The 27,976-nt window shown below is 44.3% G+C and overlaps 1 protein-coding gene and 1 non-coding gene across 2 annotated transcripts in view; one reads left to right on the top strand and one right to left on the bottom strand.

Moving 5' to 3' along the window:
• Positions 1-27,304, bottom strand: part of Cdk15 (cyclin dependent kinase 15) — a 53,802-nt gene extending 26,498 nt beyond the window's left edge. The window contains exons 1-6 of the mRNA XM_036172997.1: positions 27,083-27,304; positions 26,256-26,405; positions 25,898-25,995; positions 21,493-21,572; positions 8,007-8,101; positions 7,244-7,306 (exon numbers count right to left, since the gene is read on the bottom strand). Coding sequence (XP_036028890.1) covers positions 7,244-7,306; positions 8,007-8,101; positions 21,493-21,572; positions 25,898-25,995; positions 26,256-26,405; positions 27,083-27,205 — 609 coding nt within the window. The 5' untranslated portion in view covers positions 27,206-27,304. The remainder of the gene's footprint in view (positions 1-7,243; positions 7,307-8,006; positions 8,102-21,492; positions 21,573-25,897; positions 25,996-26,255; positions 26,406-27,082) is intronic.
• On the top strand, positions 16,526-16,632 carry LOC118573527. Its single transcript, XR_004943638.1, has one exon. It is a non-coding gene; the product is annotated as a U6 spliceosomal RNA (small nuclear RNA).
• Positions 27,305-27,976: the final 672 nt, after the last annotated feature.

Genomic DNA, 27,976 nt, shown 5'->3' with positions numbered 1-27,976 from the left:
CCGGTAGCCCATCTCCTGACCGCTCTGTGTTTCTTGAACTGAGTTAGTGTCTGTTGCTCTTTCCTTTCTCTTTCTGAGGGCGCACTGGCACCGCACAGAAATTCCAGGTGTGAGTCACCGCATCCAAGCCCGTCGCTCTTCTCTCCTCCAAACCCATCTGCTCGCCACACCGATCCTGCTTGAACAGTCTCCAAAGGCTAAGCAGGTGCCTTTTTCTAGCTCTTCACAGGGGATGTGAGATCCTCGCTTCTTGTCCCTTACAACACTCTTGCATGGACGCTAGCTTCTCTCCAGCTTCCTCGTAACCTCCATTGCTGAGAGGAGGGACTCAGCTGTGGTCGTCACTTCCGTGACCCCACTTCAGAACTGTCACTTCGCCACCTTGGATTCTGAGTGTCCCTTAGATTTTATGTTCCCCCTCCCCCTCTATGTCCCTCCACCCCTCTTTTTACTGTCCTCCGCTGTACACTCATCGTACATTCACTGAAGACATGGGCATCTGGATAACCTCTTTCTCATGATGCCCGTGTCCAGAGAAGAATTCTAGCCAAGCTTCTCAGCACCTCTTGTCTGCATCTCCAGTCACCTTCAGCCACTAGCTCCCACGGTCACGGGCTGGATCGTGTGGCACTGTCCTCTGACATGCAAGCTCATGTCCGTCTAAAAAGGCACCTGCATGTTTGTTTCATTCATGTTTTCTGTCGTAATCCCAATGCCTTTCGCTAACCACGCCTTCCGTCCTGAAGCTCTCTCTCCGAGGTTCCACAATCTCCTAACTGTTTCCATCCACCAGTCTCTCTGTCTGTCTGGTTATGGATGCCCCTTCTAATGGTGTCTAGGTTAGTGGCCATGGGGTTCTGTCCGTGGCCGTCTCTTACCATTCTTAACACTGCTCTCCATTGGCCATCTTACCTCCAACAACAGTGTTGGGATTGTTTCAAAATCTTTACCTCCAAATCAAATTTCTCTCTTTACAAGTGTGTGTGTGTGTGTGTGTGTAATGCAGGTGTGGGTATGTGAGTATTTGGGTGTGTTCACCTGTGTGTGAATGTGCACATGAAGGCCCGAGGTTGGTATTGATATCAGGTGTCTTTCTCTCTAGTTTATTATTTTGTTTTTCTGTATTATGATTGTGTGTGTGTGTGTGTGTGTGTGTGTGTGTGTGTGTGTGTGTGTGCAGGTGCATGTGTGTCATGGTGCACCTGTGTCTATTAAATACAAACCCTCAAGAGTCTGTGCTCTCCTCCACAGTGGGTTCCAGGATCAAACTCAGGTCCTCAGCTTGTGCAGCAAGTGTTTTAACCCACTGAGCCATCCCACCAGCTCTTCCACTTTAGTTTTGGAGATGAAGTCTCTTACTGAACCCGAACCCCATTGCTTTGGCTAGACTGACCAGCCAGCAGGCCTCAGGGGTTCCCTTGTCTGCAGTCCCCCAGCACTGAGTGTGCAGATGCACACCACTGTGCCTGGCTTTCAGAGGGCTGCTGGGGATCTGAGCTGAGAGTTTCATGCTTCTTCAGCAAGCCCCTTACCTTGTAAATCATCTTGCCAGCCACCAAATCTCCTTTCTGACTTTTAGACTCACATAGTCTGAAGTTCGCTTAAACATCCCATAATGCCCTCACTCAGCAGGCTAATATTTATAACTCACGATATCCCTCCAAAATCCATTTTCTTCCTGCTCCTCCCTCACTGAATCCACCACCATCCATCTTATTACTCAAAGCCAGAACTATTCTTGCTGACTCTTCCTTCACCCATCAATTTGGGCTAATTGATCACAGACCCAGGCACTTTCCCAGCATCATCTCACATCTGGACACGGCTGTCCTAACCAGTCTCTCTGTCCAGGCTGTAACCCAGCATTTAAGAGTCAGCAGAGGAAGAGAAGTTTCAGTGTGTGTGTTAGAGGCAACAGAAAAGGTGAATTTCAAGTCAAGGGAATATAACACACACACACACACACACACACACACACACACACACACACACACACGAGAAAATTTCCCTCTTCTGATCCATTTCCCACATAGTCATTAGAGTGAACTACACAGAAAAAAAATTTAGTTGCTTCCTCCTTGCCTAATGCCATTGGATGACACCAATATACGTATGAAGATGTCACAATGGAGTCCTTTATTTGGTATGCTAACAAAAAATAAACAAATAAAATCATTTGTTGAGTCCCATGGAACAGCATGGCACAAAAGAACTTTCATGCTTACTGGAGTCTCATCCTTCACTGCTCCAAATCCCATGAATTAAAAACTCAAAATGTACTGATTAGCTTCAGTTTGGGGGTACCTTTCCCAGCATCCTGAGGCTTTCCTGGCTGCCTCCAGCTGGGAGCCCATTCCTGCTCCTGCCTTAGACTGGAAGACACTTTGCCTCCACAGGAAACACCCTCCCCAATAAATTATCCTACTTACTAATGTACTGTTAACAAATTTACAAAGTCTTTACAGTCAAGAATATACTTTTTTTTTTTTTTTTAGCTGAGAATCAAACTCAGGACCTTGCACTTGCTAGGCAAGCTCTCTACCCCTGAGCCAAGAATATACTTTTTAATGGTATTTGTTGAGGCAGGATACAAAGACAGGGACCATTATGGAGATACGAGAAGAGAGATAGGAACCCTCAATCTAGAGATTGATTGAAACCTCTTGCTGGCTGTATGTCATGAATTCCAGCACTGTTGTTATTTATTTCTGCTCTTTTGGGGGGCCCTGCCATCTAGCTCCCAAATAAATCACACACAGAGGCTTATTCTTCCTTATAAATGCCCAGCCTTAGCTTGGCTTGTTTCTTGACAGCTTTCCTTAATTTTAAATTAGCCCTGTTTATCTTTTTCCTTTGGGCTTTTCCCGTTCTCTTACTTCTGTAAATCTTACTCTTACTCCGTGTCTGGTTGTGTAGCTGGGTGGCTGGCCTCTAGAGTCCTCCTCCTTCTCTGGGTACTTCTTTTTCTTCTCCTAGATTTCTCCCTCTCTCTATATATATCCTCTCTGCCTGCCAGCCCTGCCTATCCTCTCTCCTGCCTCGCTATTGGCCAGTTCTTTATTAGACCATCAGGTGTTTCACACAGGTGCAGTACCACAGCTTCACAGAATTCAACAAATGCAACATGAACAAAAGTAACACACCTTAAAATAATACTTTACAACACAGCACAATTAAGATTTGCTTGTGGTCTTTTTCCTTGTCCAATTGTATACCTGAAATTCTCTAGAAACATCACCAGAAAGTTCACTTGCAGTAAAATGATAGACCCCAACCATGTTGAAACCCTTAGTGGCCCCTGGTTTTAGCTCATCAAATTATAATACTATTCAAGATACCTATAAATCCACTTTATAATCTCAATTATCATAAGAGTAAATGGAGATAGAGCTTTTAAAATCCAATATAGGTGGGCAGTGGTGGCGCACGCTTTTAATCCCAGCACTCAGGAGGCAGAGGCAGGAGGATCTCTGTGAGTTCAAGGCCAGCCTGGTCTACAGAGTGAGTTCCAGGACAGCCAGAATTACACACTACTCAAAGAGAAACCCTGTCTCAAACACACACACACACACACACACACACACACACACTCACACTCACATCTTTCAATAAACTCCAACACTGCCTCACACTGGCTCAACCTGAATCTTTTTTCTGTGGCAAGGACAAGGACCTGGTTTCACCTGAGAGGCAAACCCTAAAATATGGGAACTAACTGTGCTGTTATGTCTCCTGCTGTACCACCTCTGACAGCTGCGGTGCCCTGGGCCGTGTCCTTGAAATCGTCACCCACTTCTTCTCTTGGCCCTAAGCACAGGACTCCTACCATGAATCCTCTTCTCTCTGTGCTCATGGATCATCTGCTCTCAACGTTTACTCCAACCCCCAGGTGCCAGCAGCCATAAGACCCCTCCTTCCAGCTCCTCAGCCTCCTTACTCACCAACTCCTCACCTGCCTACTGCTCACTTCCCCGTAGACAGCCAGCCCCGGGTAGCTGCCATAGTCCTGCCCCCTCCCCCCACTTCCTCTCCAGGCCAACTCCTCCCAATTTGGTCAGTTCAGCTATAATTCTGCTGGCCTATAGAGCTCAAAATCAATCGTGCGGGGCTGGAGAGATGGCTCAGAGGTTAAGAGCGCCGGCTGCTCTTCCAGAGGACCTGAGTTCAATTCCCAGCAACCATGTGGTGGCTCACAACCATCTGTAATGAGATCTGGCGCCCCCTTCTGCATATATAATGAATAAATAAATAAGTAAGTAAGTAAGTAAATAAATAAATAAAATCGTGCTTGCCTTCCCGCCCCCCCCGCCCCTCCCCCTCCTCCATTCCTCTTCATCATGCCCAGCTGGTCACCAAACCCTCCCTGAGCTCTCCTTCCTGGTTTCCACAGCCCTCCTCATTCCTGCCATCACCACCACACTTTAAGGCTTTGGAGGTTCTTATCTGGATCCCTGCCACTCCGGTCCTCCCCAGCACCTCTGCATCACTATGGAGCATTCCAGAAATCCACCCAGATTTAACCCGGGATGAACCAGATCCCTGGGTTTGACATGCGCTGGACTAGTGCACACCAGAAGTTTCCAACTGGGACTCCTGACTCCCGCCCCTGCTTCCTTCTAAATTTTTTCCACACAATATATTTTGATCATATTAAACTTCCCGTCCTTCAACTCCACCCCACAGTTAGAAGCTTGCAGCCAAGCCTGGAGACCTGAGTTCGAGTCCCACGACCCATATGGTGGAAGGAGAGATCTGACTCCCACAAGCTGTCCTCTGACCTCCACACCTGTGCCAGTGGCATGTGTGTATTCTCACAACCACACACAAAAATTAACAAACAAAATGTAATAAAAATAATTACACTCACCGGGCGGTGGTGGCACATGCCTGTAATCCCAGCACTCGGGAGGCAGAGGCAGGTGGATCTCTGTGAGTTCGAGGCCAGCCTGGTCTACAAAGCAAGTTCCAGGAAAGGCGCAAAGCTACAGAGAAACCCTGTCTCGAAAAACCAAAAAAAAAAAAAAAAATTACACTCCTTTGCATAGCTACAGGACCAGGTCTTACTTTTTACTAGAAATTTTAAAATTTTTATTTTATGTGTATGAATGTTTTGCCTTCATGTATGTCTGTGTACCAATTGCATGCAGTACCCACAGAGACCAGAGAGGGAGGTAGACCCTGTAGAACTGGAGTTACAGATGGTTGTGAGCTGCCATGTGGGTGCTGGGAACCAAACCCAGGTCCTCTGCAAGAGCAGTAAGTGATCTTAACCACCGAGTCATGCCTCCAGCCCCTTACTGAGCATTAATAATAATAATAATAATAATAATAATAATAATAAAGTCTGTGGGCAGGAATAGTGTCTTCCGTGTCTTTATCTTTCCCAGCATTTCAGTGTCTGGTATGTGTGTTCCTTGAGCCTCAAAGTCTATTTGCCTCCAAGCGTTCCATTTAATCAAGCTCTCTGTGTCCCCTTAGCATCCTGCTGACCCTTACACCGTGACCTGAGGCTAGACCAGCCTAGAAGCCAATGTCGTCTCTTTAACTTCTCCAGGCAGTTTCCTCCACACCCTAGTCCACTGTCTGTTCTTCCGACATGTCTAGTAGAGCTCCACATTTGATCACTCAGAATGTCCGACTTCCCCACTCTTTCCTGCAACTGTTAAGAATCACCATTTTTAGGTAAGGAAAGGTGGTGTTGCCCAGAGGTGGCTCAGTGCTCATGAGCACGGGCTGCTCTTGCAGAGGACAGGGGTTGGGCACCCAGTTACTGAACAGCAGCTCACAACATCTTGTAATTCCAAGACCAGGGGATCCGATTCTCTTTTTTGGCTTCTGTAGGCGATGGTACTCATGTATGTGCATAATACTAAAAAATAGTAAATATTTTAGAACAACAATAATAAACACCCCACAAAACACAGTCATGCAATTTAATATTGTTTGTCCTCATGAGGGTCCTTGACACTACTATACATTCCATGTTATTTTTTCCTTGTTTTCCTGACCCACCCCCAACCCTCAATTTTTATTTTATCTATTTATCTATCTATTTATTTGTTTGTTTGTCTGGTTGTTTATTATTTATTTGTTTATTTATTTATTTATTTATTTTTGTGGTGGTGTGGAGACTAGGCCTCTGGGTCTCACTCTTCAGCCCGGGGTTGGCCTCGAACTCAAGCTGCTCTGGCTTCCACTTGACGAATGCTCAGACTGTGGGCGCACACTGGTCCACAGCTCCTCCCTGTCTAGCTCTCCAGTCTGTCCCCACACCGCTATTTAATTCTTATTACTCCTCAGCACTCCTTGTCCTCAAGCTTTCTTCTTAAAGGTTTGCTTCCATCATCAGGCTCTCTCTGCTTACTAAGGATCCCCCAGAATTCCTTGTGCACGTAGCCAGGCACCGAACACCACGCTTCTAACTTCTGTAAAGTCCATACTGCGCTTTAAACTCACTCAAAATAAGAAACACAAACTCCTCGTGACAGACTCACCAGAACTCAATGCAGCACTAAGTACTCAATATATATTTCTTTAATAAATGAACACACAAATAAATATTAGTTATAATGAATAGCCACATCAAGTGCAACTCTCATAGAGTTATTTTTAAGAGTGGATCATTTTGTTGATGCCAATAAAACCCTGGGGAATGAGAAGCTTGAAATACAAATGGTTTTTAAGTACATCGCGTATAGAGTTGCAGCTAGCTAAGGGTTTGTGATTTCTTCTCTGACGCACAAGAAAATGGAATTTAGTTTTGTGTGCTCTGTAAGATCTGCTAGGATGGGCATTGCACACTTCATCCCAGGCCGCCACAGCCTGTCATGAAAAAGGTATATTTTATGCTGACCTCAGCTCATTTCTCTCTTTTCAATATACTTATATTTAATTGATCAATGCAAGGAAAGACACACTCTTGGCTTAGGCTGTCCAGCTCCACATTTTTATATCTTGAGGAAAACTATTTTTCCTAGAGTATTCATGATATCTATCTTCTTTTGGTTTGCTTAGCTGTTGTTGTGAGACAGGGTCTCACACTGTAGACTAGGCAACCTAGAACTTACTACGTAGACCATCCTGGCCTTGAACTCACCATAATCCTTTTGCCTCAGTCTCCAGAGCACTGGGATTAAAGGTATAAACCACCATATCCTGCCTTTTATTGTATCACAGACTTCACTCTGTGGTGGTTATCTGTTTCCAGACACTTCTGCTCTGGCCAGAGGAGAGCCTGACTCACCCTGACGTTGTGCGGATGAAGCCCTCCAGGATGCCGAGACATGTATTGCGCCAGGTCTGTGTGCTAAACAAAACAGCAGAGAAAGAGAAGGCAGGAGGAGGTCAGTGGTCAGTATCCTAAATCACACCACGGACCTGAGGAGGTACAACCAAATACGGATGCTTTAGACCGATGTGTAAAAGGAGTTTAGTCAGATTTTTCTGAGACCCTATTCTTACAGGCAGATATCATGTGTCTTTCTAGTTGGCTGCCTGTCTCTTGGCACAGAGACAATCATTTATGTGACTGGTTCTGAACACAGCAAAGGAAACTTTCACTTTCTAAGTGTCCTTGAAGGCAGGTCAAGTCCACTTACCTCAGGATTTCTCTCTGTTCATTGGAATATTTTTTTTCCCTTTGAAAAGTACAAACTGAGTTATTCTTTAGTAAGCTTATATACAGCCTTTAACTATCTTGTGTTTTATCTCTATCCATTTAGTCAAAGAAACAAAATCAGGTCCTATTAGTAGTTAAAATAGCCTTTAGAGAGTGCAAAGCTTTATGAGAAGACAAATGGAAAGCCTGGTTTATGACTGGTGGCCAGGGGGATGGGACAGACTGCATCCAGGTAGAGAAGTAGGAATAATCGTCAGCAAGAGCACAAGGATCCATCATACCTTCCACACCATAATGAAAGTTTTATTGTGCCATAAAATATTAACAGAATCATTATACAAGCACCAGGCTTTTTTCCTCCTGTGCTGTAAATGTCTGGAGAACTCACCATGTATTCAAACACGAACGTCAGAGTCTCTTTGGTGTGAACAATGTCATGCAGAAGGACAATATTGGCGTGCTTCAAACCCTTCAGCAGAGAGGCTAGAAAGAGTTAAACAAGGTGTTACATCAATCACTGATAAGAAAGTGCCCCCTTTAAACCTATTAAGCAACCTTTTTTTTTTTTTTTTTTTTTTTTTTTTTTTTTTAAACACTTCAAATCAAGCAGTCTTGGGTTTTTACTGCTGGGAATGAACCTCTTCTGGAAGAATATTTGAAATGACAAAGAACCTTTATTGTTTTAAAAATGGTGAGCCATGACATTGCCACAACCACCTCCTCTGGCAGGCTCGGCGGTTGCAAACGGGGCTTCCATCCATCTAATCAATGTCCTCCGAGCACTTTGTGAGGCTCTCCTCTGGGATTCTCACCATCCCAGATGCAGAGCTATAGGAGCCTGGGCTCAGAGACACACAGACCACCGGGAGAAGCAGGAAACTGATTGTCCCACCTCTTAGAGCAGGAGTTTGCAACAAGTGGCCAAGTGCTAAAAGGCAAAGTCCAGCCAGGGACCAACGAGGCTGATAGATGTAGTGGAGGAAGGGACAAGCGTGTGGCGTAAAGAATAGTGGTAACCTGTACAACACAGAAGGGCTGTTTCCTTCTTCTTTCTTTTTATTTATTCTTTGTGTCTTTCACATCATACCTCTTGATCCCATTCATTTCCTGTCCCTTCTTATCCATCCTCTGCCTTCGTTACCCCACACCCCACCAAATAAAATAAAATCTAAGAGAAAAAAAGGAAAAATTAATCTCATCATGGAAGCTGTGGTTGACACAGTGAGTCATACAGTAAACCCTTTTATCCAAATATCGTTACTTGCAAGTGTGCATTGTAAAGAGCCATTGGTCTGGTTCTTGGGGAATATTGCAAACCCCCTCTGTGAAAATGCAAACTTAAAAGAGCTTAAGGCACTTAAGGAGCCTGGGGAGCAGGATTGTTGACAGCTGTCTCCTGCCTGTTCAGTGGCAGGTCACTGTCAGGTTTCTAAAAGCAGCCTTTTGTTTATTTATTTTGATTATTTTAATCAATCAATTAATTAATTAATTAACTGGTACTGGGGATCAAGCCCAGGGTCTTGCTTCAGGTATTTTACCAGTGACCTGCCTTCGATGTTACCCTATAAAGGCACCCAATGAAAGGGGAGAGATTGCCTCAAAAGACCAGGAGAGGCTGTCTTTGGGAGTTCCAGAGAGATGGAAGACCCACAACTTCAGAAGGATGAGAACAAAACAGGCATAAAGAGATGATAAGTCCAAGTATGAAGAAACAGTATCCTTAAGACTAAAAATGATGCCTGGTATGATGGCTCATGACTGCCATGCTAACCTTCAGTCGACTGAGGATGGAGGATTACTGCAAATTCAAGGGCAGCCTGGGCTACAGAGTGAGACCCAGTCTCAACAACAAACAAACCGGCAAACAACAAACAAATAAACAAAAGACTTAAAAAATGGAACAATATAAAACTCAAATAATAAATATCAATGTATGTGTTTATAGGACATAAAAGTAGAGGCAGGAATATAAAGGAGGGAAGAAATGCTCTAGAGAGAGAGAACAGGAGATCGAAAAAGGGTGTGGGAGCAGAAAGACAAAATAGTATGTATTTTATCGCACACACAGAGTCAAGATTTAAATAGATAAAGGGCCGGGGAGATGGCTCAGTAGGCAAAGTTCCTACCATGCAAGTATGAGGACCGAAACTCAGATGCCCAGCGCCCACATAAAAGCCAGGAGGTGGGCAAAGGGGATCTCTGGGGCAAACTGCCAACAAGACCAGCTGAGTGAGTAAGAACAGGGTCAGTGAGAGACCCTGCCTCCCTGAGTACTGTGGAGAGTAAATGAGTAGAACCAATACATACATACGCACAGAAATAGACATGTATACATATGTATATGTATATATTTTCAGAACAGGGGCTATTTGGTGGAAGGGGAAGGGTGGGAGATGGCTCAGTGGTTAAGAGCACTGGCTGCTCTCCTCTTCCAGAGGTCCTGAGTTCAATTTTCTCAGCAACCACAAGGTGACTCATCCCATCTATAATGGGATCCAACGCCCTCTTCTGGTGTGCAGGTGCATGTGTAGACAAAACACTCATACATAAAATACATAAACAAATAAACCTATTTTTTAAAAATGGGAAATATTATATTGGGGGGGGGGAATCCCTTGAAACAAATGTTCTGTTTTGAGCCTACACTTCTACCCGATGAGTCTCCTATACCAACTCTTTCTTCCTGTAGGGTTCTGAAAACCGAGAACAAACTCAGAGCTGTGGAGATGGCTCAGTGGGTGAGAACTTGTTGCACAAATATGAGCCCCTGGGTTTGCACGAACCCAGGGAAAAGCTGGGTGCGGCAGTGCAGGCCTGCAATCCCAGCACTGGGGGGAGGCTTGAGGCAGAAGACCCCAGGGGCTCATGGGCCGGCCTAGCACTCAGTGTGCTCCAGGTTCAGTGGAAGATCCTGTAGCAACAGATACGGGGGAGAGGCTGTTGAGGAAGACCCCCAACACCAGTCTCTGGCCCCCACACACCCAACTGCACATGTACAAGCACGTGTGTATGCACATAATGTACACCTCTCCCTTCCCCAAATAAACTCAAGTGCTCTCTGCAACTGGGCACACACCTATTCCCTCAGGAAGCTGCCCTGTTGTGCTTGTCACTGCCTTTGCCTCCTAATGCTCAGTTTTCCCTCTAGTGGGAACTCTTGTTGTTTCCCTCAGAAAGCCAACATTTCTCTTAGTCCATTCCCTTCTAATTGAGCTACCCTGCCTTTCCCCACGAGTGGCCGTGGGACCTGCCTAGTTTCTGTGATGACTGGTTCAGAGTCAGGCAAAGCCCGGCAGGCTCAGGAAGCCCTCCTTCGCTGTGCCCACAGGGCCCTCATGGACTACATTTATTATTTCACTTTTAACAGTGAACTCATTTTGTCAACATGAAGATCAGTTTCACAGCCTCTGTTTAGTCTCTCTAGGCCCAGACCAATGTCTGCACAGGAACCGAGTAACTTTCTCTGTCTTTTGGATGCCACCACACCACCTTGGGCTACAGTCAGCTTGCCACTTAGCTTGAGTAAGCAGTTAATTTATCAAGGATCTATACTGAGTATAGATCTTATATAGTACCTTTTTTTTTAAAGACAGGGTTTCTTTGTGTAGCTTTGCGCCTTTCCTGGATCTTGCTCTGTAGACCAGGCTGGCCTCGAACTCACAGAGATCCGCCTGGCTCTGCCTCCCGAGTGCTGCTGGGGTTACAGGCGTGCGCCACCACCACCCAGCCCTTATGTGGTATCTTAAGGGAGAGCTGTTGTGGAACCAGGAGCAGCCCCCATGAATCCTGGCTCCCTCACTTTATCTTTCAGTGAGCTGTGGAGAATTTCCCACCTTATGGAGAGAGAAACCATCTTTCCAGACTTCCTTTCACAAGGCTCTTGTGAATGGACTCAGACCCTGTTCCTAAACCCCTTGCTAAATGGCAAGTGTTACAGAGATGCAAATTACATTTAGTATCTTCACACCAGCTTCCCACTCTTCCTTTCACCTTGAGCCCATTAAAACCCCACTCCTGTGGTTGGGGATTTAGCTCAGTGGTAGAGCGCCTGCCTAGCAAGCGCAAGGCCCTGGGTTCGATCCTCAGCTAAAAAAAAAAAAAAAACCCAAACCAAAAAAACAACCCCACTCCTGCTCATAAAGTCTAATTTTTGGTATGTTTCAGCTAGAGTTTTCAATACCTCCCATGTTTATAGCAATGACTTCTGGCCTTTGCATTTTTATTTATAAATAATTTCATAATAGTCTGTTTCTGTACACACACATATGTACAGGACAAACTGTCTACATCAAAATTAGGTTTGTGGGGATGGAAGTATAGCTGAGTACCCGCCAGCCTAGTATGTGCACGGCCTCGGATTCCATCCTTAACACTACACACAAAATTAAATTCCCCCCCCCAAGAATATGGGAAAACATATTACTAAGAAAATTAAAATATTTTGATTAATTAATTTACTGTTTATGTATTTATTTTGAGACCAGGCCTCATAATCCTGCCTGTCCTGGAACTCAATCCAGGCTGGCCTTGGACTTGTAATGATTCTCCTGCATCAGTCTCTCAAGTTTTTGGACTGCAGATAACTGCTAACACACACATTTTTAATTTCATTTTTGATGAAATTTTGTCCTTACATAATTATATTACTAAAATTCCTCAGGCTGACTTTAACAATCATGGTGGCATGTTTTATTAATCACAATAGCTTCAAAATGATCTTTGGCTAAGACTCTCAAAAAACACGTCCTTGGATGAGGCTTTCTGCTTTACTTCTGTTGTTTTCTCAATAATCTTGGTTTTGCAGGAGTGGGAAAAGTGTCCCTCTGTCATTTCTCTGCTGTGGACTCATTTGTTCTATTTATATGTGTAGAGTTGGATGGCAGTGTTTCTTCTGTTGAAGATGCTTTGGTGTCTTGCTCCTTTTAGGCACCTTCCTCACCTAGATCAAAAATGTTCTATCTCCCGGTCCTTGTGCCACTGTTTTCCCAATGCCCCAGAATACTGAAAAAACCATATGGGAATGGAATTTTACTAGTAACTAATAGGGGATTTGCATGAAAAGCAGGAGATGGTTTAAGTCTTTAGCTCATGGAATTGCTGGCATGTGATTGGGTCCCTACACCAGAGGGTCAAACATGCCTGGCCTCCAGGGAGGTATGCGAAGGAAACTCAGGGAGGAAAGCCTTTCTTTCTTCTCTTTTGAGGACTCTGAAGTACTTACAGTAGGATGTGGGGTCTGGTCTGAAGACTTAAGGGTGCAAAAGTCAACTGAGAAAGAGGGAAAGATACTGAAATCCAAATGCTGATTCTGGGAATTTCACAGCTTTCAAGTAAGAGGGATGTGGTGACTCTTGCTTGTAATCCCAGCACTTAGAAGATGTATCCAGGTAGGAAGATCAGGAGTTCAAAGTCATCCTCAGCTACACAGTAAGGTCAAGGCCAGTCTTGGCTACATGAGACCCTGTCTCAAAACAAAAGTCTCATATAATCAAAATACTTCTGTTTTTCTTCAAGGAAAAGACACAGAGATAAATCGGAACTCTAGGCAAGTAACGGTGGAGATGACAGCTAACACTCCTAGATTATTTAAGATATACCAGGCATTGCTGTAGGAATTTCATATACAGTAACTTGATTTGATTATAAAAACACCAGGAGCCGGGTGGTGGTGGCTCACGCCTGTAATCCCAGCACTCGGGAGGCAGAGGCAGGTGGATCTCTGTGAGGTCGAGACCAGCCTGGTCTACAAAGTGAGTTCCAGGAAAGGTGCAAAGCTACACAGAGAAACCCTGTCTCAAAAAACCAAAACCAAAAACAAACAAACAAACAAAAAAACCACCAGGAAATCAAATAATATGAATAAAATAACTAGTGCAAAGAAAAACAGTCAATGCTGATCTTTACTCAGCATAAAAGATAGCTAATCATTTAAATACACTATAATGTGAGATATTTCCTAATTCAGGGGAAATATATCCATCTCACAATGGCATCTGGATACTTTATTGGTTTTCTTTATTTCATTGTGATCTACAGTTGAGTGATTGATTGATTGATTGATTGATTTATAGGAAAATTGATGTTTTGCCAGCACAGTGGTTCATGATATTTTGATATTATTCTACATTATTCTATTTAGTTTAGGAAAAGATGTGAAAGATAATAGTCACAGGTAGAACAAGTCTGTCTCCCAAAGTCCTAGAGTATGTCTGTAGTAGAATATTGTAAGGTGTGTCATTTTTGTTCCTGTTGCATTTGTTTAACTCTGTGAAGCTGTGTTACTGTGCCTGATGAAACACCTGATGATCCAATAAAGACCTGGCCAATAGCGAGGCAGGAGAGAGGATAGGTGGGGCTGGCAGGCAGAGAGAATAAATAGGAGGAACAATCTGGGAGAGGAGAGCTAAAATCTAGGAGCCAGAGAAGGAGGAGGACTCCAGGGGCCAGCCACCAAGCTACACAGCAAGCCACGGAGTAAGAAACAGAGAACAGTATACAGGAATAGAAAAGGAGAAGCCCAGAGGCCAGAGATAGATGGGTTAATTTAAGGAAAGCTGGCCAGAAACTAAGCCAAGCTAAGAGTGGGCATTCATAATTAAGAATAAGCCTCCATGTGTGATTTATTTGGGAGCTGGGTGGTGGGTCCCCAAAAGACCAAAGACAAACCAACAGCATATATCTGTATATCCTGGTAATCAAGGCTCTCTCAACCCTATAGGCTATTTGAGGACATAGACTGACCCCAACCATGACTTTTGCATTTCCAGTACTAACACAGGCTTGGCACATGGTGCTCAATAAATGTTTGAGAATCAATAAAGACTCGGCCACTTCTAATGAGTCTATGCAGGAGTCAATAATAGAGCCCACCCCAACTCTAACAGACACTAAACAATAAAGGATTTTCAATCCCTGATGGTACATTTCTTTCTGGCTTAAGAACCACAAGCCAAGATGATAAGGAGTCAAGTTCTGCATCCCAAGAAGCAGTTTAATCTAGAGAAATGTTTGGTAAGTGTTAAGGCAACTGTTAGATAAGAAGTTCTTATTTGTTTGGAAGTTAGAACCCCATTACATTGTGTCCTCTGGAGCAATAGTGGTATACTTTTTTGAGGGGTAATCAATCACTTCATGTTCCACAGAAAGGAAATCATATCTGGTGCTATAAACCCCATCAGAAGTCTGAGACTCAGGTCATAGGCCCTAGTTGGAAAGCTACTGTTGTTTTACTAAGTGAGCATGATATGCCTATTACATTGCCTTTGAATATTTCTGTTTATATCCATAGACTAATGATGCTGTCAGCTTTGAGCAGAGAGACGTGTGTGTGTGTGTGTGTGTGTGTGTGTGTGTTGAGCAAGAGTTACTGAAGAGACAAACAACTGGTCAAAGTACTAAGAAAAAATGCCTATTGAATGCCCACCCCTAAATAAGACATCTATATCACCCCTTCCAAGGCTGAAAGAAAAAGAGAACGGAAATATTGTAAAAGCTGGAAGAAGAGGTAGAGTGTTGTGGAATACTGTCTTCGGGGCATGCCAGGGCCATTGCCCCTGAACTCTCAGTCTCTGTGACAGCCTGCAAGAGATTGGATCTATCAATGTTCCAGTATGGAGGAGAGGAGCCTGCAAGTCCCTCTCCCTCCCTCCCTGAGGATCTATAGGTAATTAGTAGTTGCTAAGGGACAAAGGTATCTCTTCCCTGGTATGGCCACTAGTAGTTTGCTCATATTCCTGTAAGTAACCCTAATTCAACCCTTTAGTTCATGCCACACAAAATAAAATTAGAGAGCATGGTGGGGGTGGGGCTGGGAGTATGTGGGAGGGTTCAAGAAATATTCATGGGATGAATACGATTGAAATATATCATGTATGAAAACGTCACAATGTAACCCATTGTTGTGTATAGTTAATACATGCTAACACAGCTCTTTTAAGACCAGTGAGATGCCTCAGTGGATGACGGTACTTGCCACACAAGCCTGGCTGTCTGAGTTTAATCCCTGGAACCCGTGTAAAAAGCGACGACACAAAGTTGTCTTCTGACTTCCATATAGGCATCATGGTACCACTTTGAGTGTGCATGCATGAACACACACACACACACACACACACACACACACACACACACACTAATAATAATAATAATAATTATACGTTTTTAGAAATATCCCTCTCATATGCCATTACCCTGGGGTTATTTGCCATAAGGCTGTACCTATGCAACGAATATGCTTTGTCCTTGATGTGATCAGGTTGTACTCAGACTGAATTCCTGTCAGCCAGGCAGGCATGCCCTCATCCATCTGTGGCAATAGCTGACTCAGGATTCTAGCCAGACTCTGCTGATCTTATCGGATGACCCCTAGCAAGGCTCCTGAACCTCTTTTCGGTGAACTTTCTCACAAATAGACTAGAAGTAATGACTCTACAATGATCTTGAAGGGTTTTCAGCTGCAACTGTTTCTAATTTAAACGCTGCCGTTGTGGGTTCTGTAGGATGATCTGCAGAACTGCTGCCCTCACACTGTCGGATTATTTCCTGGAGTCATCCTTCTGAGTCTGCCCTGATTTTCACACAGAGAGCACCACAGAGCAGAGTTCTCCTGTCCACTTTCACTGTTGCTGAGGGAGATGCTTCAATCAAGCAGGCATTTGCAGTTGTATGTAGTAGAGAGAATTTAAATGTAACAGACATTAGTTCTAATACCGAAGACCCCTGTGACCCCAGACAAATCTCTCTGAGGCTCAGACTCCTTCATTTCTACAACAACAAGCAACAATACCGTATTGTGCTTCCAGATGTTAGTATAAGGGGCTGACAGAGACTTTGGGAGAGGGAGGTGTGTCACATTCCTGGTTCTCGAAAAGAGTGTATATATGACTTCTTCCTTAAGAAAACCCTCTAGTGCTTGCTTCGGCAGCACATGTGCTAAAATTGGAATAATACAGAGAAGATTAGCATGGCCCCTGAGCAAGGAGGACATGCAAATTTGTGAAGCATTCCATATTTTTATGGAGAGGGGCATTTCGGGGTCAAGGAGACACCTAGTGCCAGGGAAACTCCAGAAAGCTGACCCCAGCTAAGACTCCTAGCAATAGTGGAGAGGGTGCCTGAACTGGCTGTCTACTGTAATTAAATTGGTGACTACCCTAATTGTCATCAGAGAGCCTTCATCCAGTAACTGATGGAGGCAGATGCAGGATCCACAGCCAAGCAGAGGGCTGAGCTCCGGAGGAGAGGGAGGAAGGATTGTACGAGCCAGGGTGTGTGTGTGTGTGTGTGTGTGTGTGTGTGTGTGTGTGTGTGAAGGTCATTACAAGGGAACCCACAGAAACAACTAACCTGGGCTCGTAGGAGCTCACACACTCTGGACCCACAGCTAGGAAGCCTGCATGAGACTGATCTAGACCCTCTGCATGTGTGTGACAGTTGTGCAGCCTGGTCTATTTGTGGAACCCCTAGCAGTGGGGTCAGAGCCTGTCTCTAACGCTTGAGCTGGCTTTTGGGACCCTAGTCCTCATACCGGGTTCCCTGGCCCAGCCTTAATACAAGGGAAGGAGCTTAGTCCTACCTCAACTTGATATGCCACGCTTTGTTGACACCCAAGGGAGGCCTGCCCTTTCTGAACAGAAACAGAGGAGAGGTGGATGGGGTGAGGGCAGAGGGGAGGCAGGAGAGGGAACAGGAGGAGAGGAGAGAGGGGAAATTTCTGTCAGGATATAAAATAAATTTTAAAAATTTAATTAATAAGAAATTTTTTAAAAAGCCCACTGTAGATAGGCAGAAGGTTCAAACCATAGCTGGCTATTTGAAGAAAGGTGTTTAAAATAAGAAAGGTGTTTAGAATAAGATCCATTCTTAGGGTGCTGATATAGAATTCAATAAAACTAAGTTACAATCATATAAAATCCACAAAAATCAACCCACTCCAAGTATTTTCTCCCGGTTAGAAAAGTAAACACTCAAAATGTGATTCTGGGCCAATAATAAACAACTCTAATTTGCTACAGAAGCCTCCAGTCTTTTACCTTTTATCTTTTTTTCTCCACTTTGTTTTATTTGGGACAGGGATTCACGATGTAGCCCTGGCTATGCAGACTATGCTGGCCTTGAAATTACAGTGACCTTCCTGCCTCTGCCTCCTGAGTGTGGAGATACCCAGCTCTTCCATTTTTTAGTTAGCAAAAGGATGAAGATAGTATGTTTCAGGCCTGGATTTCTATCTACCTCAGGAGACCAAGGCCAGCTTGGGCTACAAAGTGAGTTCAAGGCCAGCCTGGGCTACAACTCGGTGAGACACTGTCTTAAAATGAGAGAGGACTTGGCTAAGAGCTCAGTGGCGGCACACTTGTGTGAGCATGTGTGAAGCCTCGGCTTTGGTCGTCAATACCACAGGGAGGAAAAATCAGGGTAGTGGGGACGTGTGTGCGTGTGCGTGTGCGCGTGTGCGTGTGTGCGTGTGCGTGTGTGTGTGTGTGTGTGTGTGTGTGTGTGCTGCTGTGTGTCCAGAAGTCAGCAGAGTGCCTGGCCTTCTCAGGTACCCAGTCCGTACTGTAGCATGAGTACCCATAAAGTTATGAGTGTCTGGATTGAATCTGATTGACTGTTGGCCATATGATACAGTATCTCTAAAGGTGTTATGAGGACTGAAGGAAGCATGAAAGCTTACTAATATTTTCCCTTAGTATTGTTAATTTCATGATATTATATATGAAGATCACATGAACAGAAACATGCCTTCTACCTATTGAGAGACTGTCTATGTAGCAAAAGTCTGCTTAATCATCCCAGGCTGCCAACACCTTCAGAGCAAGCAGACTAGACTGCTCAGGAAGAGAATTCTTGCTTCAGGGGTTCAGAAAGAAGGCTGCCTGACTCTGAGTCTTTCTGCGCATGGCTTCCGGTTGCCTTTTTAGCTAATGACCCTGGACTTTAGCTAATGACCTCCAGCGGCTCTCAGCTGGCTTCCCAGCCCTCCGCATTTAACCTCCTCTCTCTGGTCTCACATCCCTCGAGGATCTTAACCACAGAGAAATGAGCCAGTGTTGAAGTTCTTAAGTGGGGCCTCGCTCTCAAGGCTTTCACACCGGAGGGAAGAGAAGCAGCCGTTGCTGGAAACGGGAAGTCAGAACCACCTCCGATGTGTCAAAGTCCTTTCGTGGTTTTTCATATCATACAAGCAAAGCTTTCAGTAAGGGGCGGCCCGTAAAACAAACCAAGAAGTCCACAGTGGAACTCCAATTGTAATTGTGAACACCTGTGTGGGAGGCAGCACGCGGTGACTGCAATGCAGGAATGGTTGTGCATATAGAACAATACACACATGGTATGGGGGGGGGGAGGTTTGCACGTGGTGAGGGCAGGGGAGGGGGGACTGGGGGAGTGTTGAGTCAGGCTGAGAACATCTGTTAGCAAAACCTGCTGCAAAAAAAAAAAAAAAAAAAAAAAAGGTTTCACTGTGACTGCCAGATGTGGGCTTGGGGAACTTAGCTGTGAGGAAAACAGGAACAAACAAACTATTGTGAGCAATCAGTGAACGCAAGCTCACTAAAGGCAATGTCCAGAGAGTGAGAGCCTTGGTGAAGAAAGCCTCCTCCAGTCCAGTGACCTGGAGGTTTCCACTGTGTTCAGAAATACTTGTTCACCCATCTGCACGGCTGTCTCCAAATGTGATCGTGCTCTCCTTTGGGCCACTCATAAGTACACCAGCAAGTGCAGCGTCCATTATGTTAAACACTCAAACCATGTGTTCCCCCAAATTGCACCTGATCCTATCAGGATGAGTCCCCACTTACACTGATAGCCTCTTGGCCTTTCTGCTTAGGTTTAAAATGTTTCCCAGGGGCAGCAGAGGCTTTTGAAAATGGCATCAAATTGAGTTATACCCTCATTTTCTGAATTGTTTTTTAATGCCTGTTTGCATAACCTATGCTTCTAAGTTTAGTCCAAAATCTCCCTCCATTAGCCACACTGAGACTGATTCATTCTTGTCGTAAGAGAGCTTACGACAGCCTCTACACACTTAATACTTGAATTGTCTGCTTTGCTAAGACTGAAAACACAGAATGAAGAATGTGGCATTCTCTGCTCGTTGCTCACTCAGCTCTGTCCTTTGCATCCAGTGTACTCAGTAAAGACAGGAAGACACAAAGCTAAGAGAGAATGGAAGGCTGAGGAGGGACCATTTCTCTGGATTTTTTCCGGAGAACAACAGTGATCCCATCATTCAAATGGCCCATGTGCAGTGTGGATACAGCTCCGTTGATAAGAATGCTTGCCTAGTTGTGTGTGTGTGTGTGTGTGTGTGTGTGTGTGTGTGTGTGTGTGTGTGTGTGTGTTTGAAGGTGCCATCTCTTAGCTTCCTATTCCTGCTACCATGGAACACATAGCTGTTTGCTGCTCTGCCTTACCCAACATCCCCTCTCCCATGGATGGACTCTTATCTCTTTGGAACTGTTCGCCAGATAAACTTTTCTTTAAGTTGCCTTTGGTCATGGTATTTACCACCACCACAGAAAAGTAACTAATATCCTGGCATACTTGAGGCCCAAGAGTTGATTCCTAGCAGGAAGTATAAAACTGAGTGTGGTGGTACAGCTGTAATCTTAGCCCTTGGGAGAGATAGGCAGGGGCTTCAAGAGTTCAAGGCCAGTCTTGGTTACACAATGAGTTTGGGGCCAGTCTGAACTCTACGAGACACTGTCTCAAAAAACAGAAACCTTAGGTGAAATCTTGATAAATTCTATTGTTTTATTTCATTATGTTAGTTTTAAGTTTATAAATTATTAGTATTAAACAATGTGGTATAAATCTCATTGATCAGTAAAAAAAAAAAGTAATAAAAATAAAATAAAATTCAAGAATAAAATAATAGCGGTGAATATTCATTGAACCTGAGAAGAGACTGTGATAAGCGTCCTGTGTTCTCATTGGATCTTTGTAACAGCTCCATGAAACATGCCTGTGACCAGCCAGTTTGGCTGTAAACGCAGTCTAGGGGAGCAGTGGACCTGGAATTGTACCATTAGGAGCTACAGCCAGATGACGCAAACTCGGACCTGCTCACCTCCTTCCTGTCCTGCCGAGGGAGCAGAGAAGACACAGGAAGCTAGGTTTGTCAAGGCATGCCTGTGATGCCAGCTCTTGGGAGGCTGAGGCAGGAGCACTGTGGGTTTGAGGCCAGAGTGGCTCCATGGTAAGTCTGAGGCTGGCTTAGGCAAATTAGTGAGACCTTGTCTCATTTCAAACAAACAAATAAACAAGATGGCTGGGGGGGGGGGGGGCACTGCTGAAAGAACATGCCTTCAATCCTGAAGGCTGAAGCAGAAGGATTCCAAGTTCAAGAACTGCATGGGTAGTGAGACCCTGTCTCAGAAAAAAAAAAAAAAAAAAGGTGTGTGTGTGTGTGTGTGTGTGTGTGTGTGTGTGTGTGTGTGTGTGTGTTGGACCCTTGGTTCAATCCTTAAGTACTAGAGGAAAAACAAAAACAAAACAAGAAAACATGCTATGATCAGGCGAATCCCCCCACCAAAAATTACTATGATGTTATACCTTCTCTCTCTCTTTTGAATGTATCTCTGTGGGTTGTATAGATATGGTTTTAGCATGAATCCAAGAATACAGAAAACATTTAGTAAACGCTCAAAGAGGTCATAATATGGACAGTACTTTTGAACTTTGTCTTCAAGAACAAATGCTAAAACAACAGTGTAAATAATCTTGGGAAACTGGCAACAAAATCAAAATTTGAAATTATATAATATCACTTCTAGAAATACCAGAGACTACACGGTGAGTGGGTAGACTGAATCCTTTGCAATGTTTTCACTATATCCAGTAATCAAAACAATCTCTGGGGTCTCTGTTCTTACCTTCCCGGATGGCTGTGAAAGGGACACCCTCCTCTGCATTCATGCTGATGACCTTCAGAGCTACTAGTTGTCCGTTTATCCTAGAAAGGGGCAGGGGCAGACACACATACACTCACTGAGATGGTTCCAGGCAACGGCTCCCGTGAAGATGTGAGAACAAAAGCATCCCTTCACAGCATGCCCTCGTACAAAAACCTACCCCTGTCTCAAGACACCAAGCTCATTACACAGAAAACATGTGGTGGATCTATTTCCAAGCAGCCTTCTCTTTACTCGTGTGTATATTTTCTTCCTAGAACATTCAGAGAAAGCAGAGAGGTACCAGGAGACCACCTCCCTCCTGATGTTTGCCAGTCCCTTTGGCTCACTTAAGCCAACCTCGGATGCCACCTAACTTTGGCTGTGGCTTCATAACGGTCTCCTTGCGGAAGAACATTTGTGCTTTTTTTTTGTCCAATCTCTGTAGAGTACCTGGGGACATTTTCAAGTGAAAGTCAACATGTCACTTACTTTTCAAAACCTACCATATCGCCACATTTCATTTCAGGTAACAGCCAAATTCTCTTTCTTTCTTTCTTTCTTTCTTTCTTTCTTTCTTTCTTTCTTTCTTTCTTTCTTTCTATCTATCTATTCTTTATGTTTATTTATTTGTTTGTTTGTTTGTTTAGTGGAGGGTAGGGAGATGTGGGTCTTGAAATGTAGCTCAGGCTGCCCTCCAACTTTCAATTCTCTTGGCTGAGCCTGTTAACAGCCATCGTCTTGCAGTCTTCTCCCAAGTATTAGCTGATTTACCTAAGTCTCACCATTTTCTCTCTCCTTTCCCTCTCTGCTCCTTCTACTCACCATTTATTTATAATTTTGTTGTGATATTAGGTAAGTGTAGAGATCCAAGAAGATCTTTTAAGATCATGTTGTTTCTGGGAGATTTAGCTCAGTGGTAGAGCGCTTGCCTAGCAAGCGCAAGGCCCTGGGTTCGGTCCTCAGCTCCAAAAAAAAAACAAAAAACAAAAACAAAAATAGTTGCCAGGTTGATGACACAAGCCTTTAATTCCCAGGCCTTAGGAGGCAGAGGCAGGTAGATTTCTGTGAGTTCCAGGCGCGCGCGCGCGCGCGCACACACACACACACACACACACACACACACAGATTATGTTGTTTCAAATACAGTAAGACCCACTGTCAATAATCTGTTCTCTCCCGGTTTCACATTGTCTCTTATCCTTCATAATTTTGAAATAGACAAGTTGGCCTTGAACTCATACCAATCCTCTTGCCTCAACTTTTCAAGCACTGGGATTACAGGCATAAGCCACCATGCCTGGTTTTACCATTCACTCTTACACAATATGATATTTAATAATGTTAGAAGTATTTTATCATACAAACACACCACAATGTATTCTGCCAATTCCAAATTCTTACAAATTGCAGTTTGGGGTTATTTTAAGAACACTGCCATGGGCATGGTGGCTCCTGCTGTAACCCTAGCCCTGGAGAGGCTGAGGTAGGAGGAAGGTTGCCACAAGGTCAGACTGGGCTGTGTGGTGAGTTCCAAAGACTAGCTTGGGTGAGTGTGAGACTGTTTCCCTTAGGGAAAGAATGGGGCTATGGGGAAAGATTTAGCACAGGAATGATCATCACAGGGTTTCATTTGATTTGGTTTTTTGCTTTAAACTTCATCTTAAAAGAACAATTTTAGGGGTTGGGGATTTAGCTCAGTGGTAGAGCGCTTGCCTAGCAAGCACAAAGCCCTGGGTTCGATCCTCAGCTCTGGCAAAAAAAAAAAAAGAAAAGAAAAAAAGAACAATTTTAGAATTCTAGAAAAACAGAGAAGATGGTATAGAAAGTTCCCATATCCTTGAACTATGTTCTTCTACTGTTGACTCTTACTTAGTAAGGCATAGCTGTTACAACTAATGCACCAAACTGGACACGGTGACCCACACCTGTAATTCCATTGGGAGATGGAGGTAGGGGGATCAAGGAGTCAAGGTCATCCTCTACTACATATGAAGTTCAGCCAGAACTGAAATATGTGAATCTGTCTAAACAAAACACTAAATGTGTGTAAAATGGTGATAATAATTAATGAACCAATATTGATACATTGTTATTAAAGCACATTAGGATTCCTTCAGCTTTTACTTCATGCCCTTCTTATTGTCCAAGATGCTGTCCAAGACCACACTGAGTTGTTGGGTCTCAGGCTCCTCTTAGCAGTTTGCCACCTTCTCCTTGGGTTTGGTGACCTGGATGGTTTTGAGGGGCGCTGTTCAAGAACTTTGTAGGAGTGCTCCTCTTTTAGAGTTTTTTTTCCTGTGAAGTTTCTCTTGAAATAAAACTGGGATTCTGAACTTGGGGAAGGTCAAGAACCATCTTGACCGTATTGTATCATGGGGGCGTTCTTTCATCGTGACTTGGGACTTCTGATGTTGACTGTAACTGCTTGTCTGAGGTGGGACTTGTCCAATGTCTATTGTAAAGTGACTATCCCCACCCCATTATAGGATTGACATCACTAAGTGTAAGCTGCACTTTGGGCATGGATACACAGAGATCCTCTTCTGAGAGAGTAGATCCAGGTAAGCTATCTGGAGTTCCTTAGCATGGGAGATTTATCTCTTCCTCGTATTTATTAATTTATCGAGCTGTTCATTTGTAGCAGCAGATTCATAGATATTTTATTCTTTGGGTTATAACTCAATACCACTTAATTTGGTGCCCTGGTTTTGGCAGGTTTTCCCCCTTGGAAACTCTTCCATTGATGCCCATGCCACTTTGCCAAACCCCTCGTGAGCGTGGGCTTAGTTTTGTTTTTACGTCCACAGTCCGGCCTATGTGCGCATCACTTTCGAATTTCAATTTCTTTTCTTTTGGAACTGCACTTCCTCCAGTCTTTTCTGTCTGCCCTTCCCTCACCTTTTCCTTTTTTTATAAACTCGGATCCTCCTGCCTCTGCCTCCTTCAGCAAATCTTACTAGCGTGCTCCACCACAACTGGCCCCTCTCCTTTTTACGGGAACATTTTACATAGATTTTCCCCACTTGCTTTCACTTGTCTTCAGGTTTTGAACTTAAAAAATATTTTTATGATGTTTAGTATTTCCCAGAGTATTTTACTGAGAGCGTGACTCTGTAAAATTCTATTCCACCCACCCATTAAAAAAAAAAAAGAAAGAAAGAAAGAAAGAAAAAGAAAAACAAAACAAAACAAAACAAAAAACCTTTTTGGTGAAGTAGGTTTAGACAAGCTTTGCACTTTCAGAATTTCCACTGCTCTCCCATCATCATGGGACACATCGGCAGATCTGAAACGCTGAAGGCATCTATTGGAGAGGAATTTGATTTCATCTGAGGTTGCCAGCATCGATTCGGCTGTAGCTGCTTTAATGGGAAGCACCCATTAAAGCGTCTTGGAGTCGGTGCTCTCTGGAACACAGGTGGACAGCGGGCCCCGTGACCACCACATTCTCTTAGGCCGAACGTTCATCAACAGACACCCCCCCCCCAGCCTAAAGGCTGCGCCCAGTTCACCTTTCTGTCCAGTTACTGTGCATTTTCTTGCTCATTTAAATCTTCACTCCACTGTGTTCTTACTCTACATTCAATTTTGAAGAAGGCTAGCTGTCCCAGCGCTGTTTGGGGGAGTGTTCTCTGTTCCCTGCTGACTTGAAAGGTCACCATGCTTATTAAATTTTACTAATCACTTAGATTTGGACATATTCAGAGCTTTTTAAAATCATATTTCTGCCAGGTGTGGTGATCGATGCTGTAATCCCAGCCCTGAGCCATAGATAGGAAGATCACAAGCTCAAGGCCAGCCTGATCTACATACTGAATTCCAGGTTAGCCAGGGCTATATTCGCAAGACATTGATTTTTACTTTGATCTATCGTTTATACCTGTGATATACAATTTTAATTATTGTTAGACTATAAAATAAGCTCTCTGTGTCTGTGGGTACCGTGTGTGTGTGTGTGTGTGTGTGTGTGTGTGTGTGTGTGTGTGTGTGTATTTTACAGATGCAGAAAATGCAGGGCATAGTTTTTTTATATATCCCACACTTTGAGATTTAAGAAGGGATAAGAAAAACTCTCTAGAGACACTTTACCAGCTAGGTTTCTTCATAGGTAGTAATTGTCCTTTGGGTCAAAAGTGGAGAAAGTCGACTGTCTTCAGTGGTTGATTTTAGCTAGAGAAGAGCTGTGTTGTCGTTGGGATGGGGGTTGTTGTTGCTGTTTTTGTTTCTGTTTTAATTTTGAGGCTGTTAAAATCACCACACCTCCTTCCTGTTGGCCCAGAAGTCCTGCCACAGTCCCAAAGGCTGTGAATGTCTGTGATATGTAGGCCGGATTTATAATGCAATAGGAGATACCCCCATCTAAAGTCTTTGATGAGTCACTCACCTGCTAATCCCCTTGTAAACTTTGGCATAAGAACCTTCACCCAGCTTCTCCAAGTTCAAATAAGATGAGGCTGCTCCAAAAGGGGGGCTTTTCTTCTGCTTACGGGGTGGGGTGAGAGGTGAGAAGATAGAAAGAGCACTTATAAATAATGTTGACTTGTCTTCTTTTCCCCAGAGGCATTAGACAGCTTGTGTGTGTGTGTGTATGTGTGTGAGTGAGAGAGAGAGAGAGAGAGAGAGAGAGAGAGAGAGAGAGAGAGAGAGAGAAACCCACACAGGCATCCCTGGAAGGTGAGGGCCAGCTTTCCTAGATAAGCTCCCATAAAATTCTTCTTGATGCCAGTCAATGGCTCACTCACCCATGGCAACCCCTGCCTCAGATTCTCTTCCTGAAAAGAATCACTGTTACTCCGTGGCCTTTTACTCTCCAACTTCTGGCCACCGCCAGCCTGGAGTCCCCTGGGGTGAAATGAAGACATTGAACACGATGCTCCTTTTAGTTCCGTGAGCTAGAGGAAAAAGAAAGTACAGGAGCAAAATGTGCATAAAGTCAAAATTTGGCAGCTGGCAAAGCCTTTTCTTTGTTTTATTTGCCTTTTTTTCCCCCCTAAGCTTTCTCTACCCCCTAAAGGCACCTCTTCTGAAACCTTAGAGACCACCGTGGTACCAACAGCTGAAATACTACATTTCTCCTTTACCTGCACAATTTAACTCAGTCTCCTTGATGGGTATTTTCCAATTTCTCTGTTTAACTCAGTCTCCCCCATGCCTACCCACCTTCCTACATACTCAGTGTAATGCCTTAGAATAACCTAGTAAGACACTGCTCATAATCATGAGCTAATTACTGAAACTGAGAATCCACAGCGCATCTACCAGTATGGCAGCTTGCCCTCTACAGTTCAGCCCTGCCATTTCGTGGCTCAGGGATGTCTGGAGAAGAACCACTTTCTCTCTTTCAAGTCAAAGAGACCAAAGTCTAAGATTATTCTCCCTTTCTGGTTTACAAGCACACCCCAAAACTTGATAACTACGGCCATAAATCCTCTGTGACTTTAATAGAATTTTCTTTTTTTATGAGTTTAGACCTACCGCAGAGGAACCAGACCCTGGTACAAAAGGGAACATCTGTCTGAATTGCTTGGTTTACCAATAGAGAAAGATGCTCCTCCCGAGATACAAATACCTCCAACGCAGCAGCCTCGGCGTTCCCAGGCTGGCTTCTCTGCCAGCTGTGCGCCTCCCCTGCCTCGGAACGGTAGCAACTGCATCCTGGCTGTAGCCTCTTTGCACACAGCTCCTGACCCATAATAGTCCAGGTTCAAGGAGAAAACCCGCACTTGAACCTCTCCCCATCTGCCTCTCCGGTCCTCATTCGCTCCCTTTTTGCCAGAGGTCAGCAGAGTGGAGCTTTCGTATGACTCACACGAGGGCTCTGTCTGGAGCAGCCTCATGACTTCAGCAGTTTTTGCTTATCAGAGCAAGGAACTACGCATCGCAACCGCAGCGGCTGGCGTTCATATGTGCACACCCCAAAACGAGGAGGCTCTTACTGGACAGAATAGGACTGGGCACAGTGACCGCTCCTGCTCCAGCCACAAGTCCCTGCTGTGGCTACACTTGCTTTCAGGAATTTGCATTGACGCATGTTTATTGGGCTCCCCTGGCACTAAAGAGGCCAGCCTAGGAGCATTTTATCTCTTGCTTTCATCTGAAAGCCTCTTGGTTTTCAAACTTTTGTTTTTTTCTTTTGAGGCAACGTCTCCCACAACTGCCCAGCTATCCTTGAACTTCAATGAATCCTTCTGCCTCAGCCTCTCCAGTTCTGAGATTGCAGATGTGAGCCACCTGACTCAGGTTGGTTTTCTAACATTAAAACAAATTTGTAGCCAACTTGTAGGGTCAAAGAAACCACAGAATGGTCGGATGGGAAGAAAGCTGAGGATTCCTACTCCATCCCTGCCTCCGAGTTAAAGTTCATCTCATAGTCTGACAGGGAAGTCAGTCTTTCATTTATTCGAACACAACGTGATAAACACCTGTGTTGATGATACTCCACAAACAGTGATGAGAATCGACG

This window comes from Onychomys torridus, chromosome 23 (assembly GCF_903995425.1).
Source record: "Onychomys torridus chromosome 23, mOncTor1.1, whole genome shotgun sequence".
NCBI classification, from domain to species: Eukaryota; Metazoa; Chordata; class Mammalia; order Rodentia; family Cricetidae; genus Onychomys; species Onychomys torridus.
Note: the sequence above shows the minus strand (reverse complement) of the source record. Positions and strands in the feature narration are given on the sequence as shown.